This window comes from Lissotriton helveticus, chromosome 2_1 (genome assembly GCF_964261635.1).
Source record: "Lissotriton helveticus chromosome 2_1, aLisHel1.1, whole genome shotgun sequence".
NCBI lineage: Eukaryota > Metazoa > Chordata > Amphibia > Caudata > Salamandridae > Lissotriton > Lissotriton helveticus.
Window position 1 is genome coordinate 65,675,185 of NC_136059.1, and position 15,716 is coordinate 65,690,900.

General features: G+C 44.7%; 1 protein-coding gene across 1 annotated transcript in view; it reads left to right on the forward strand.

The window, feature by feature from the left end:
* Positions 1-1,563: 1,563 nt before the first annotated feature.
* Positions 1,564-15,716, forward strand: part of LOC144820064 (vomeronasal type-2 receptor 26-like) — a 157,911-nt gene continuing 143,758 nt past the window's right edge. The window contains exons 1-2 of the mRNA XM_078677719.1: positions 1,564-1,713; positions 9,525-9,905. Of these exons, the coding sequence (XP_078533845.1) occupies positions 1,564-1,713; positions 9,525-9,905 (531 nt within the window). The remainder of the gene's footprint in view (positions 1,714-9,524; positions 9,906-15,716) is intronic.

The following is a 15,716-nucleotide window of genomic DNA, read 5'->3' on the forward strand; positions in this document are numbered from 1 at the left end:
ATCAAGCATTCTTGTCTGCTATTAAATACAAGATCGCTAAGCAAACATGCCTTAGATATTCATGAGCTTTTGGTAACAGAGGGACCGCTGTGTTTATTTCTCACAGAGACGTGGCTGGGTGAATTTTCTAACCCTGATATAGCTACCGCAATCCCCCCCAATGACGTTATTCTTAGGCAGGATAGGGTTAAGGGCAGGGGGGGTGTGGCGATTGTGGTGAAGAGAGGTGTCACATGTTCCATCATTCCTACGGATGTAATTTCTGGGTGTGAATCTCTGGGCTTCTCCATATCTATGTCACCGCACCAGTCCTGTACAGGGCTACTGATTTACAGGCCACCGGGTCCCACCGGCTCTTTCTTTGAAGAGCTGTATGCTGTAGTGTCTACTCTGTGCCTGAAAGATGAGCACTGTATAATATTGGGGGACTTCAACATCCATATGGATATCGAGTCGAATGTGGATACATTAAGATCCGGGACATCACCCTCCCCTTAGGTCTTTCTCCCTATCTATCTGTACCTTCCCATATTAAAGGCCATACGCTTGATCAAGTGTTTTCCACCTTGTCTGTCGATATTGCCCCCCCTGCACCAGTGTTATGGTCCGATCATTTTATAGTCCATTTTTATATATTTTGTGCTAACAAGCCAGTGAGTAATATCCCTAGTAGATCTTGTCAGGCACTTCGGGCTTATCACCGAGATACCTCGGAGATGTTGGCCCAAGCTTGTCTATGCCATCCTTGTCCGCTGTCTGGCATTTTAGAGGGGGATTTGGATTCTTTACAGACATGGGTCATGGATAGGTATGATGAACTGGCTCCTGTGACCTTCTCCCGCAAATCTCCCAGTCGAGCCTCTGCCCCTTGGTTTACTGAAGCTTTGGCTTTTTGCGGCGACAATGTAAGGCCACAGAAATATCCTGGCGCCGTCAGTATGACGCCATGGCGAAGTTGGCATATAGGGCTGCCATTAAATTTTACCATCGTGACATTCTGATAGAAAAGAAAGCCTACTTCTCCAGGAGAATTGAGGCAGCCGCTAATACCAGCAAGGAGCAAGGAGATATTTTCTATAGTGCGTGAATTCACTTCTCCTAAAACCAGTACTCCATCGGGCTCACACTCGGAATCCTGGGTGACCTCTTTAGTCAATTTCTTTACGAGCAAAATTAAGACCATTCAATATTCTTTCCCGGCGGCTGGGGTAGGGGCATCCCCAGGTGCCAGTATCTTGTCTGGCCCTTTAGCTAATGTGTGGCCCACTCTCTCGGAATTTCCCCCAATGTCTGTTGCAACATCTCTGGATATCATATCCAAACTAAAGTCAGGTTCCCCTCTGGATCCGTGTCCAGCAAAATTTTTAGCGAGAATGGCGGGAGTATTAAATCCTATCATCAACCCCGTGCTGAATCTTTCTCTCAGCTCTGGAGTGGTCCCTCCAGCCTGGAAGCAAGCCCTTGTCATACCGTTGTTGAAAAAGCCCAACCTGGACCCGGAGGTGTATGCCAATTATAGGCCTATCTCCCTTCTGCCTGTCCTCGCCAAGGTAGTTGAGAAACATGTACAGACTTCCCAATTTCCTTGAGGACAACAACCTTCTACACAGCACGCAGTCAGGCTTTCGTACCAACCTGAGCACTGAGACTGCGCTGCTGGAAGTTACAGAAGCTATCAAGGAGGTACTGGATGTAGGAGGCAAGGCCATGCTGGTAATGCTCGACCTATCGGCGGCATTTGACACCGTCCCTCATGAGGATCTCCTTGTCAGACTTAATGAGATCAGTCTGCGGGGGACGGTGCACAGCTGGTTTAGATCTTTCCTAGCGGGCCGGTGTCAGACGGTCTGGGCCCCCCCTTTCTCAGCCGCGGTGCCGCCATTGGAGGTGGTAGTCCCGCAGGGGTCTATTTTGAGCCGGACTCTTTTTAATATCTTTATGACCTCTTTGGCGGCACTGGCGGAGTGCTTTGGGGCCCAGATCCTGTCATATGCCGACTATACTCAGCTCCTCTTCACGTGTGGGAAAGGGGCTGATTTCGAGGGGGAGAGCATTAGAGGCTGCCTTGGGACTGTGCTTAAATGGTTCCAGCAACACAGCCTCAAGTGTAACTCGGATAAATCCGAGGTGCTTTTCTTCGGCTGCTGGTCAGATCCCATCTGGCAGTCCTGGTGGCCTGAGAATATGTTTCCTCCCTCGGCTGCCTCCACGACGGCCAAGAACCTTGGGATAAAGATTGATAACGATCTGTCTATGAAGCCTCAAATTCTCGGCCTCACAGGAAGATGCTTCGGCCTTCTTAAGATGCTTTGCAAATTTCTCCCACTTCTCTCGCTGACACACAGGAAAATCACGGTGCAGGCGCTTATTGGATCTCGCCTTGACTACGTTAACATTCTGTATTTGGGTTTGCCAGAATACCTTCTCCAGCGACTGCAAATAGTTCAGAACTCTGCTGCGCGTGCCATCTTTGGACTCCATCGACGCACCAGAGTTTCCGATCAGACTCTGCACTGGCTGCCCATCCAGAAACGTATTGTTTTCAAGGCTCTCACCTTGGCCTTTAAAGCTCTTCATGTGACCGGAGCTAAATACATCCAAAGGCGGCTGGGCCTAAATCCATAGTTTCTTTGCTCAGCATGCCATTCCAGTTTGAACCCAGCCATATGCAAATCAGTCTTGACCCTGTGCCCCATGTTAACAGTCCAGCCGAACTGCCAAGCCAGGTCCTCTCTGGACTGGAAACAAGCATCCGAGGACCGGTGTCGGACTATCAGCCCTCATCAGCCAGGATAGCTTGTGTGATAAAGTCTCGCTGTTCTTTGAGGACAAAATCAACACTATCTATGAAAAGATATTAGCTGCCAACAATATCAGCAAAAGTCAAATTAAAATTGGTCCCACCGCTATCTCTGTTTTAGACAATAAAACCTCCCTGACGCTTTTCCCTCCCATCACTCATACAGAGCTTCTTACTCTCTGTACTCATATTAAAACAGGATCCCCTAATGACCTGGTACCGGCTAAAATGGTCGGCCCTTTGATCCCTTTATTAGGTCCCCATATTCTGGAAATGGTAAACATCTCCCTCAAAACAGGCCAAGTCCCAGCAGATTGGAAAAAGGCAGTGGTGAACCCAATAAGAAAGAAGGCTTCATCCCCCTGGACAGACCTATCCAACCTGCGTCCCATCTCCCTCCTACCTTACCTAGGCAAGATCACGGAGAAGCACGTGAACACCTATCTCTCGAAACACCTTGAAGCGACGGAAGGCTTGGACCATTCCCAATCTGGGTTCAGGCCTAACCACAGCACAGAATCAGCACTTCAGACAGTGACCAATAACATCAAAATGGCACTGGATGATGGTTGCTCTATGGTTCTGGTGCTGTTGGACCTTTCCGCCGCTTTTGATACGGTGTCTCACAAGGTGCTTCTCCATCGCCTGAAGGAGGTAGGAATAGAGGGAGAGGCTCTGGCATGGTTGGAGAGTTTTCTGTCCGGGCGCTCCCAAGAGGTTAGGCTGGGCTCCCACAAATCCACCTATCGGGAGCTCAATAAGGGGGTGCCACAGGGCTCCTGTTTGAGCCCGACACTCTTCAACATATATGTGGCCCCCCTTGCCAACCTAGCAAGATCTTTCGGGTTCACCCCTGTATCCTACGCTGACGATACCCAACTTCTTTTTCCCTTCAAAACTCTCACACCTGCAATAAAAAAATCTTTTGCAGAGGGGATGAGAGCCATTGCGGACTGGATGTCATCGAATTGTCTGCAGTGCAATGTCGGGAAAACAGAGGTTGTGTTGTTCGGCCAAGCAACAACACACTGGTCCTCTGACTGGTGGCCTCTGGAACTTGGGCCTGTTCCTACCCCTAAGGTTAAGGTCAAGAACCTGGGAGTTATGTTTGACCAACAACTCATTTTTAAGGACCATGTCAATCAAGTAGCCGGCACCTGCTTCCGGGCTATAGGGATGCTCAGACGTGTCTTTCCCTATCTCCCGGATCACCACAGGAAAACCCTGGTGCAGGCTCTTGTTATTAGTAGGATCGACTATTGCAACGGATTGCTCCAAGGAGCTAATGAAGAGCAAATCAAGAAATTGCAGGTCATTCAAAATACGGCCGCAAGGATTATCATGAATGCTCCTCCTAGGACTCCATCCTGTCCCCTATTGTCTCAGCTTCACTGGCTCCCTGTGAAGAAGCGTGTTCATTTTAAGACCCTGTGTATCATACACGAGAGTCTAATGGGGATGGGCCCTAAGTACTTTATAGATATTTTCAAGCCTTACACCCCAGGACGCTCTTTGCGCTCTAGCGACCAACTTTTACTTAAAGTACCCAGAATTAAGAAGGCCAGGCAAGGTGGACGTGCACTGGCCCACACTGGACCTGTCTTATGGAACTCACTGCCGCTCGAACTAAGGTCAATCACCAACCACATGATGTTTAGGAAAAACCTCAAGACCCTTCTGTTCCCCAGCTACTAACTGCCCTCCCATCTTTGGACACAGTTTCTTACTCTCTCAATACTCGCAGTTATAGCGCGGAGATACCCCTTCGGGGGTCTAGTCTGGCGCTTTATAAGCATATAAAATAAATAAATAAATAAATAAATAAAATAAATTCCAGTGGCATGGAGATCACGGGACTCACTTCTAAGCATACCCGTCCCACTCGAGGAGACAAATGCAAAAACAACTGTTGATGGCCAGAATGCAGAACAATGTCATACATTCACCCCAGTACAGAGATCCGGGCCTATATCCATCATTTTTTTGCTCACCATGCCATTCCAGTTTGAACCCAGCCATATGCAAATCAGTCTTGACCCTGTGCCCCATGGGAACAGTCCAGCCAGACTGCGAAACCAGGTCCTCCCTGGACTGCAAACAAACATCCTAAGACCGGTTCCGGGCTTTCAGTCCTCATCAACCGGGATATCTTGATTCCAGTGGCATGGGAGCATGGGACTCACTTCTGAGCATACCCGTTCCACTCGAGTTGACCAATGCAAAAAAACAGTTGATGGACAGAATGCAGAACAATGTCATACATTCACCCCAGTACAGATTCTGGGCCTATATCCATCATTTTTTTGCTCACCATGCCATTCCAGTTTGAACCCAGCCATATGCAAATCAGTCTTGACCCTGTGCCCCATGGGAACAGTCCAGCCAGACGGCGAAGCCAGGTCCTCCCTGGACTGCAAACAAACATCCTAAGACCAGTTTCGGGCTTTCAGTCCTCATCAACCGGGATATCTTGATTCCAGTGGCATGGGAGCATGGGACTCACTTCTGAGCATACCCTTTCCACTCGAGTTGACCAATGCAAAAAAACAGTTGATGGACAGAATGCAGAACAATGTCATACATTCACCCCAGTACAGAGATCTGGGCCCATATCCATCATTTTTTTGCTCACCATGCCATTCCAGTTTGAACCCAGCCATATGCAAATCTGTCTTGACCCTGTGCCCCATGGGAACAGTCCAGCCAGACTGCCAAGCCAGGTCCTCCCTGGATTGGAAACAAGCATCCTAGGACTGGTTTCGGCTTTCAGCCCTCATCAGCCAGGATAGCTTTATTCCAGTGGCATGGAGATCACGGGACTCACTTCTAAGCATACCAGTCCCACTCGAGGAGACAAATGCAAAAACAACTGTTGATGGCCAGAATGCAGAACAATGTCATACATTCACCACAGTACAGAGATCAGGGCCTATATCCATCATTTTTCCAGTTTGAACCAGCCATATGCAAATCAGTCTTGACCCTACGTCCCATGGGAACAGTCCAGCCAGACTGCCAAACCAGGTCCACCCTGGACTGGAAACGAGCATACTAGGACTGGTTTCGGGCTTTCAGCCCTCGTCAACCGGGATATCTTGATTCCAGTGGCATGGGAGCATGGGACTCACTTCTGAGCATACCCGTTCCACTCTAGTTGACCAATGCAAAAAAACAGTTGATGGACAGAATGCAGAACAATGTCAATCATTCACCCCAGTACAGAGATCTGGGCCTATATCCATCATTTTTTTGCTCACCATGCCATTCCAGTTTGAACCCAGCCATATGAAAATCAGTCTTGACCCTGTGCCCCATGGGAACAGTCCAGCCAGACTGCCAAGCCAGGTCCTCCCTGGATTGGAAACAAGCATCCTAGGACTGGTTTCGGGCTTTCAGCCCTCATCAGCCAGGATAGCTTTATTCCAGTGGCATGGAGATCACGGGACTCACTTCTAAGCATACCAGTCCCACTCGAGGAGACAAATGCAAAAACAACTGTTGATGGCCAGAATGCAGAACAATGCCATACATTCACCACAGTACAGAGATCAGGGCCTATATCCATCATTTTTTTGCTCACCATTCCATTCCAGTTTGAACCCAGCCATATGCAAATCAGTCTTGACCCTGTGCCCCATGGGAACAGTCCAGCCAGACTGCGAAGCCAGGTCCTCCCTGGACTGCAAACAAACATCCTAAGACCGGTTTTGGGCTTTCAGTCCTCATCAACCGGGATATCTTGATTCCAGTGGCATGGGAGCATGGGACTCACTTCTGAGCATACCCGTTCCACTCGAGTTGACCAATGCAAAAAAACAGTTGATGGACAGAATGCAGAACAATGTCATACATTCACCCCAGTACAGAGATCTGGGCCTATATCCATCATTTTTTGCTCACCATGCCATTCCAGTTTGAACCCAGCCATATGCAAATCAGTCTTGACCCTGAGCCCCATGGGAACAGTCCAGCCAGACTGCCAAGCCAGGTCCTCCCTGGACTGGAAACGAGCATACTAGGACTGGTTTCGGGCTTTCAGCCCTCGTCAACCGGGATATCTTGATTCCAGTGGCATGGGAGCATGGGACTCACTTCTGAGCATACCCATTCCACTCGAGTTGACCAATGCAAAAAAACAGTTGATGGACAGAATGCAGAACAATGTCATACATTCACCCCATTACAGAGATCTGGGCCTATATCCATCATTTTTTTGCTCACCATGCCATTCCAGTTTGAACCCAGCCATATGCAAATTAGTCTTGACCCTGTGCCCCATGGGAACAGTCCAGCCAGACTGCCAAGCCAGGTCCTCCCTGGATTGGAAACAAGCATCCTAGGACTGGTTTCGGGCTTTCAGCCCTCATCAGCCAGGATAGCTTTATTCCAGTGGCATGGAGATCACGGGACTCACTTCTGAGCATACCTGTCCCACTCTGGATGACAAATGCAAAAACAACAGTTGATGGGCAGAATGCAGAACAAATGTCATACATTCACCCCAGTACAGAGATCTGGGCCTATATCCATCATTTTTTTGCTCACCATACCATTCCAGTTTGAACCCAGCCATATGCAAATCAGTCTTGACCCTGTGCCCCATGGGAACAGTCCAGCCCGAACTGCAAAGCCAGGTCCTCCCTGGACTGGAAACAAGCATCCTAGGACCGGCTTTGGGCGTTCAGCCCTCGTCAACCGGGATATCTTGATTCCAGTGGCATGGAGAGCATGGGACTCACTTCTGAGCATACCCGTCCCACTCGAAGTGACCAATGAAAAAAAAACAGTTGATGGACAGAATGCAGAACAATGTCATACATTCACCCCAGTACAGAGATCTGGGCCTATATCCATAATTTTTCCAGTTTGAACCCAGCCATATGCAAATCAGTCTTGACCCTGTGCCCCATGGGAACAGTCCAACCCGAACTGCCAAGCCCGGTCGTCCCTGGACTGGAATCAAGCATCCTAGACCCGGTTTCGGTCTTTCAGCCCTCATCAGCCAGGATAGCTTGATTCCAGAGGCATGGAGATCACGGGACTCACGTCTGAGTATACCCGTCCCACTCTGGGTGACAAATGCAAAAACAACAGTTGATGGACAGAATGCAGAACAATGTCATACATTCACCCCAGTACAGAGATCTGGGCCTAAATCCATTGTTTTTTTGCTCACCATACCATTCCAGTTTGAATCCAGCCATATGCAAATCAATCTTGACCCTGTACCCCATGGGAACAGTCCAGCCAGACTGCCAAGCCAGGTCCTCCCTGGACTGGAAACAAGCATCGTAGGACCGGTTTCAGGCTTTCAGCCCTCATCAGCCAGGATAGCTTTATTCCAGTGGAATGGAGATCACGGGACTCACTTCTAAGCATACCCGTCCCACTCGGGGTGACAAATGCAAAAACAACAGTTGATGGACAGAATGCAGAACAATGTCATACATTCACCCCAGTACAGAGATCTGGGCCTAAATCCATCGTTTTGTGCTCACCATGGCATTCCAGTTTGAACCCAGCCTAATGCAAATCAGTCTTGACCCTGTGGCCCAACGGAACAGTCTAGCCCGAACTGCCAAGCCAGGTCCTCTCTGGACTGGAAACAAGAATCCAAGGACCGGTTTCGGGCTTTCAGCCCTCATCAGCCAGGATATCTTGATACCTGTAGCATGGAGAGCACAGGACTTACATCTGAGCATACCCATCCTACTCGGGGTGACAAATGCAAAAACAACAGTTGATGGACAGAATGCAGAACAAATGTCAAACATTCACCCCAGTACAGAGATCTGGGCCTAAATCCATTGTTTCTTTGCTCACCATACCATTCCACATTCCAGTTTGAACCCAGCCATATGGAAATCAGTCTTGACCCTGTTCCCCATGGGATCAGTCCAGCCCGAACTGCCAAGCCAGGTCCTCCCTGGACTCGAAACAAGCATCTTAGGACCGGTTATGGGCTATCAGCCCTCATCAGCCAGGATAGCTTGATTCCAGTGGCATGGAGAGCACGGGACTCACGTCAGATGCTGAGCTAAAAGTATGAACACTTCTGTCTTTCAAGAAATCGTCATCAACATGGGACTTACCCAAAGTTGAGGTTATGAGTCTGGGCCTATCAGCACTTGTACCCATTTATACTAAACCAGTAAATGGCTAGGATAGGCTTTAAAAATGTTGGTGAACAGTTATTAAAGGTTTTAAGTCACTCTTTTAAGTGTTATCATAAGGAGATAATAATAATAATAATTAAACATAGCTTAAGTTTACCACAGTAATTTTAAAATTCAGAGATCATTACAGCACAATGTTTCTGTTGTATGTTTAGTGTACATTGACACTAATTGAAAGTCTTACCTACTGAAACAACTTTTGGATATTTAATAATAAAATAGATTACCGCCCTGTAAAAGTGCTTTATCTTTTTTGGAGCCTACTCCTTACACAAGCAAAGTGGTTGGAGGAAGGACCGTGTCCAGTGGTGAAGCATGCCCATTAGTGTGGCTGAGGCCCCAAGAGTGCTTTTAGGCTAGGTAGTTCTGATAAGCAAGACTTAGTATTTGAATATTGTTGTTGGTTAGTAATTAGTGACATTGTTTGCATTTCACACAATATTGCTCTTGCTGCCAGGATTTCGTAGAGTGCATTTTAGAAGGGTAGGCTGCATGCAATCTTGTTTTTTGCAATTCATCTCACTTCTCTTGTTCACTATCTGCCACAGTTTGATAATCCTTACCGTTATATCACAACAGTTGAAACTGACACTTCCTTTAACAATAATATCAATGTAACTTTCTTTTTAATTTTCAGTATTTCTCTTCGCTACTTTCGCCATTTGATGGCATTAATCTATGCCATAGAGGAGATCAATAGTAATCCTAAACTATTACCAAATCTCACACTTGGTTACCAGATTTATAACACTTGCCCTAGACTGAATAAGGCATTACTGACATCCCTGAGTGTGCTGCCACACACTACAGAACTTGTTCCAAACTACAACTGCCAGAGGAAGAGAACCTTGATGGGTTTCATCGGAGAGCTCTCTTCAGCACCATCATACCAAATAGCTCAACTTACAAGTATATACAAATATTCACAGGTATGGATCTATGAAATAATAATTGTAGAGTATGAAACCTCTTAAAGGACAATGCTAGTTCATTCTCACCTGTAATATTTATTTACTGTACTGAACAAAAAGTGACTTAATTGCTGAATGTCCATCAACTCTATCAAACTGTTACTTATGTTTGCCTCTGCTAGGATATCTTCTTGCCTAACCTTTCATGTCTCATCTTTTGTGCATAACAACAGAAATAAAAGGCCAAATGTATATTAGACTATTGACAGGGTTGGACATGGGTCAAATGGAGTTACATATCAGAATTCTGTAAATGTCTGTAGTCTTTTACAGAAATGGCCTGACAGCCAAGAGACCAACATTGACAGGAAAAGAGAAGTTTAAGGAGAGTGTGCCTGCCTGGCGAATACTGAAGGGGGCAGCTTCCATAGCACAGATGTTGGTGTCTGTTGGCTCTGGTAACAGCAGGCCAGGTGTAAGGAGAATTTGAAATAAAGAAAGTATTCATAGTTACAGAAAGAAACTCTTGAGACAGGAAAATATGCTTAAGTAATATAAATTAGTTAAGAAACATAAATCTAGGATTCTGAAAGTGCAAAGTAGATGCTGTTGAAGAACAATCGATGTCATGCATGACGGCCATACTGACCTTTAGGTGAAGAATAAATATAGTTTGGTTTAAAGAAGCACATACAAACCGAAATATTCCTACTCTTGACTTCTGTGCTCTCCTTCAATTGTTTATAATTTAAAAGTTCCCAGTACTATCATAAAATCATCTTTATAATACATTATTCTTGCCCTGAACTCTATCCTCAAAAATCTATCACTGCATCTCGTTAAAAGGCTTGGCTCAAAAGTATCATTCATGGACCCATGTTATATTTTTTAAAACAGTCACTTGAAAGGAAAATTGTCATTCAGAAAAAGTATATTTAAGTAGACTTAATTATGACAAATACGTAAAACAATTGAATGTGCATTCACATTCGAAATGCATACCTAAACAAACAACATATACAATTTGAGAAGGGGATACATAGAAAAGAAAATACATGACAATTATATCAATTATTGACATGTTTGATTTATGCAGGAAGGAGGATACAGCTACAGACCAGACTACCAGTGTTGCCTTCGCTCTTCAGTCATCATCCTTGCTTGCCATGTGCTAGATTATAACGTTGTGAAACCAATGTAGGCGTTGCCAAGCCATTTCCGTTTGTTTCCGGTGCCTTTCCTTTCTATTACAAGTGATCATCCACCATTTTGTGACACCAGTGTGTTTGTTAGGCAGCCATTTTGTCTGTGTCCTCATGCCACCTCTTTCCGTGCCAGGTACCTGCCCACTATTTTGTGAAAACAGTGTTTATGACCTATTGTAGATTATTAAACATCTCCTACCATGTATAAAACACTTTTGCTGCAATCTAGGAGCCTACTGATACGTTTTCTTATTTTTAAAGCTCGGCAATAGTGTAGGACACATTTATGACACTTGTTCTTTTCAATAAATTACATTTGATTTCCTTATACTTTGAATCAGCCCCCAATCATGAATAGGTGATTTTTATGTTTATCTCACATCCCTTCTACTGATTTAATGGATTGTATTCACTGTTCTTGTGCATGTTACATTTAGGAGTATTTTTTGTCTCACAGTGTTTTTTGATTCAATTGTAAATTTTTCCACTGCTGATGTCAGGCCTTGCTTTGCAGTGCATAGAAAGTAGTATCTTCTCTCCCCATGCCTGCTTGATCCTCATATTCACATCTTCTGCTCTTCCCACATCATCTTGTCAGACCAGCATTGCATATTCTATCCCTCTCACAGACTCATTGGGGCAGATTTACAAGGAACTGACGCATCTGCATAGATGCGTCAGTTTCCTTGCACCAGTGCCACATGTCCTTGCGCCACTTTGGATGCGCCGTATTTACAATACAGTGCTTTATGGCACAAGGATTAACAGACGCGTCAGAAATACTAATGCATCTGTTGGCGCAAAAGTGACGCATCGCTGGAGTTGGTCTTAAAAGTGATGCAACTCCAGCAATGTGCCACAACATATAGGTGAGTCCCATAGAAAAATCCCTGCTTCATTCCTTACGCCTGGTTTGAGCAGGCGTAGGGATTTTGACACAGTGAAACAGTAGAAAGACACAGTGAAATGTAAATTTCACTGTATCAGTTCTGCATGGCTTTTTCGTGTGGGAACAACTAGCCTGCATACATTATACCTGGCGCAGGTATAATGTGAGGCATGGCTTTACAATGTGATGCTTCTCCCTAGATTCGTCAAGTTGTAAATTGGTCGCATTGTTTGCGCCGTCGTTCTGTCAAAAAAAGAGACGCAATGGCAGCTCACCGAGGTGCAAGGCTTTATAAATATGCCCCCCTGTTTTTAATTCACTGTCTACACACTATTAGTGGTTGGTGTTGTTAATGTTGTTTGACTATTCCATGGTGGCGTGCATGTTTAACCGCATGCGGGCTAGCGGTTTTCCTGCTGCGCGCTGCGATTTTAAAAATCCCGCGTTACGTGACAAGGTCAGCTCGTCATCCGCGTAGCGCAGGTTACGCCCATGACGAGCTGACCTCGTCATGAGCGTAGAAGGGGTTAATAGTAAATATTCTCAAGTCATTCCACTTGAAAGCAGTGTGCACTGTATATGTGGGTATCTCTACCAAATGAATCACCTTGCTAAAATCTCACTATGTTGACATACATTATTTATTCAAACGTTTATAATGTATGTGAACATAGTGAGATTTTCTGATTACTTGATGTATCTTTGACTACGTTGCAGTGTAGCACCATTGGTTACACAGTATAAAGGCTACTTAGAATTAGAGCTCCGGATTGCACCTCCCCCCAGATCAACTTGTATGTTTAACAGCCATCTATTTATTGGACTTTGCTCTATTTTAGTACATTTTCAAAAAAAGGCCATCATTGGTAGATGCACATTTGAGCAACCAAATTTAATTGTGATTTGTTAAAATTCAAATAAAATGCAAATGTTCGCGCATCCACAGTAGCCATCTTTTAATGCATTTTTTATATTCAATAGAATCCAGTATATATATGGTCCTCACAGATGTAAGTTCAAATGTAGAGGCTATTTAGCATAAAATTAAGCAATATCTTGGCCCATAGGTTCTATGGCTGAAACAAATTGGTTTGCTAATGCTTGTTCCTGTTATACACATTTTCTGTTATTGTGCTTCTGGGCTTGATGTAGTCTGCAGGCCATTATTATTACTTTTAATTACCTCAGTTAATTTTGCTAGACTCCCTTGATCTTGTTGGTGTCCTATGGTACCTGGAGAGGCACCGGAATTGTAATTTCTTATTTAATTTCCATGACTGTAGATTGTGACATTTTCCATTATGGTCATACAGCCATGGCTATTGATTTTTTTTAGTTTATTTGATTAGGGACAGCCTCCTCTGTGCTAACAGAGGGTCATAAGATAATGTTTCTTATTTTATAGAATGTGCCACTGGACATCATCTATTGGTTAAGTAAGATCAGATTTATTGTCAATTCTTGTTTAGTCTATTCCTTTGTGGCATTTGAGGTGGTGTTATGTTAGGTTCATTGTTTTAAATAGGCCTGGGCAAAACTCGAGGTGTTTCACTTCACGGAATTCCACAGAGTTTCAGAAAAACTCCATCAATTGGTTCAAAATATGCTATTGCTCTGCCACCATGGAGAAAGAAAGAAGGCTCGGGTCCTAAAACCTCCTGGACTGGACCACTGTAAATACAAGAAAAAAAGTGTGTCCAGAAGGACTAGTTTGCACACTTTAAAGAGAACCATCAATACTAGGGTTCCTATTGCTTTATTTAGCTTATTTTAAATTATTTAGATTAGTGAAGCAAATAAATAATTTTTCATGTCTTAGGAAAGAAACCTTCCATTTACAGAACAACACATTTACAAAAACACATTCATACACAATGTTATATTCCACTTAAAAACGAAAAAATTCAAAGAAATAAAATGACAAGTGAAACAACCATAGACAATCATGTGAAATAACATTAACATTGAAAGTACAACAAAAGTCCTAGTTTTTACGCAAGGCACCAAGCGGACATTAGATTCTTAACTACAAGTTGTTAATTGTCCTGCCTAGGCCAAGAGAGTGGGGGTTACGTCTTCAACCCAATGTTGCCTACACAAGAGGAAACAATTATTACTACATTCCTTAAGGCGCAATATATACACAATCCCCTAAGCTCATAAGAGCCAACGCGTTTCAAATCCACACAATTCAGGGATTTTTCCTCTTGTGTACTCAACATTGGTTTGAAGACATAACCCCCGGTCTCATGCCCTGGTGTTGTATTTTCACTGTTAATGTTATTTCACACGATTGTCTAAGTTTGTTTCACTGGTCATTTTTGTCTTTGAATTTTTTCGTTTTTAAGTGGAATATCACATTGTGTATAAATGTGTTTTTGTAAATGTGGTGTTCTGTAAATGGAAGGTTTCTTTTCTAAGACATGAAACAATATTTATTTGCTTTGCTAATCTAAATAATTTAAAATAAGCTAAATAAAGCAATAAGAAGCCTAGAATTGATAGTCTAGGGTATTCTCTTTAAAGTGTGCAAACTAGTCCTTCTGGACACCCTCTTTTTTCTAGTATTTACCATGGTGAAAAAGGCATGTGCAGGGGATGTAGAGTGTAGTTGGCGGTAATGTGCTTTTAAAATCATTCAACAAAAGCTGAGGATCTGCAGATGTGCAGGATGGACTTCAAATGGACTTACTTCAGTGACAAGCTCTGTCTTAAGTTGTGTGAAACATATGACTCTTTGGGGCTTTTTTACAGGCCCATTGCGGCACCGGTGTGTCACTTTTACTGATGCACTGGCAGCACAATGAGCTTCTCCAGATTTACAAGGGCATAAAAAGTCACCCTGCATAATTTTTCAAGGCCTTGTAAATATGTTTCCCTTTCAGGTATAACTCTGTGTGAAAGGAGCGTTCGATGGGTGTTGCTGTGTGTCTTCCCACGCAACATACATGGATTTATAACATTTTGTAAACCTGGAAATGCATCCCCAGTGGAGGCATAAGGAGGTGCAACGAGGAAAAACTAGTTTTATTTCACCTAATTTTTTCCTCTTTCTGTGTGTGTTGTATTTAGCAGCTTGCACAGAAAGAAGAACATGCCTTTAATGTTTGTTTTTGTGCAGAAAGGTGTCACTTCCTGCTCAAAACCAATCATCCCCATAGCGTAGGCACCCTTGCAAAATGACGCAAGGGTGTCTGCGCTGGCGCATGGTGACTGTCTGTGCACCGGTGCATGGGAGGACAGGAATGAGTTGTATCTTGTAGATACAGTACATTCCTGCCCTTTTATTTTGACACACGGCAGCACAGCAGGGAGACTTGCTGCACCACTGTATGTCAAAATCTTGTAAATAAGGCCAGAGGCATCTAGTGTACCTCCCTGCCCAACCCATGGCCCTGCTCCAGGAACCCTATCCAACAACACACTAGTCAAACTATGCTGTATTATCAGATCCCCAACTCTCTCCTTACCAGTTACCACTCACTATCAAAATAGTTCCCGCTCACGCCATGTGCCTTCTCCAGGCTCCACCACTCTCAGCATTGTATCTGTACTAGTCCATCAGACCCCTCAAACCTCTACAAGTTCCCTAGCCCCCCTCAACACTGCACCTGTACCAGTTCACCAGCCTCCGCAGCGCTGCACCTGTACCAGTTCACCAGCCCCCGCAGCGCTACACCTGTACCAGTTCACCAGCCCCCGCAGCGCTGCACCTGTACCAGTTCACCAGCCCCT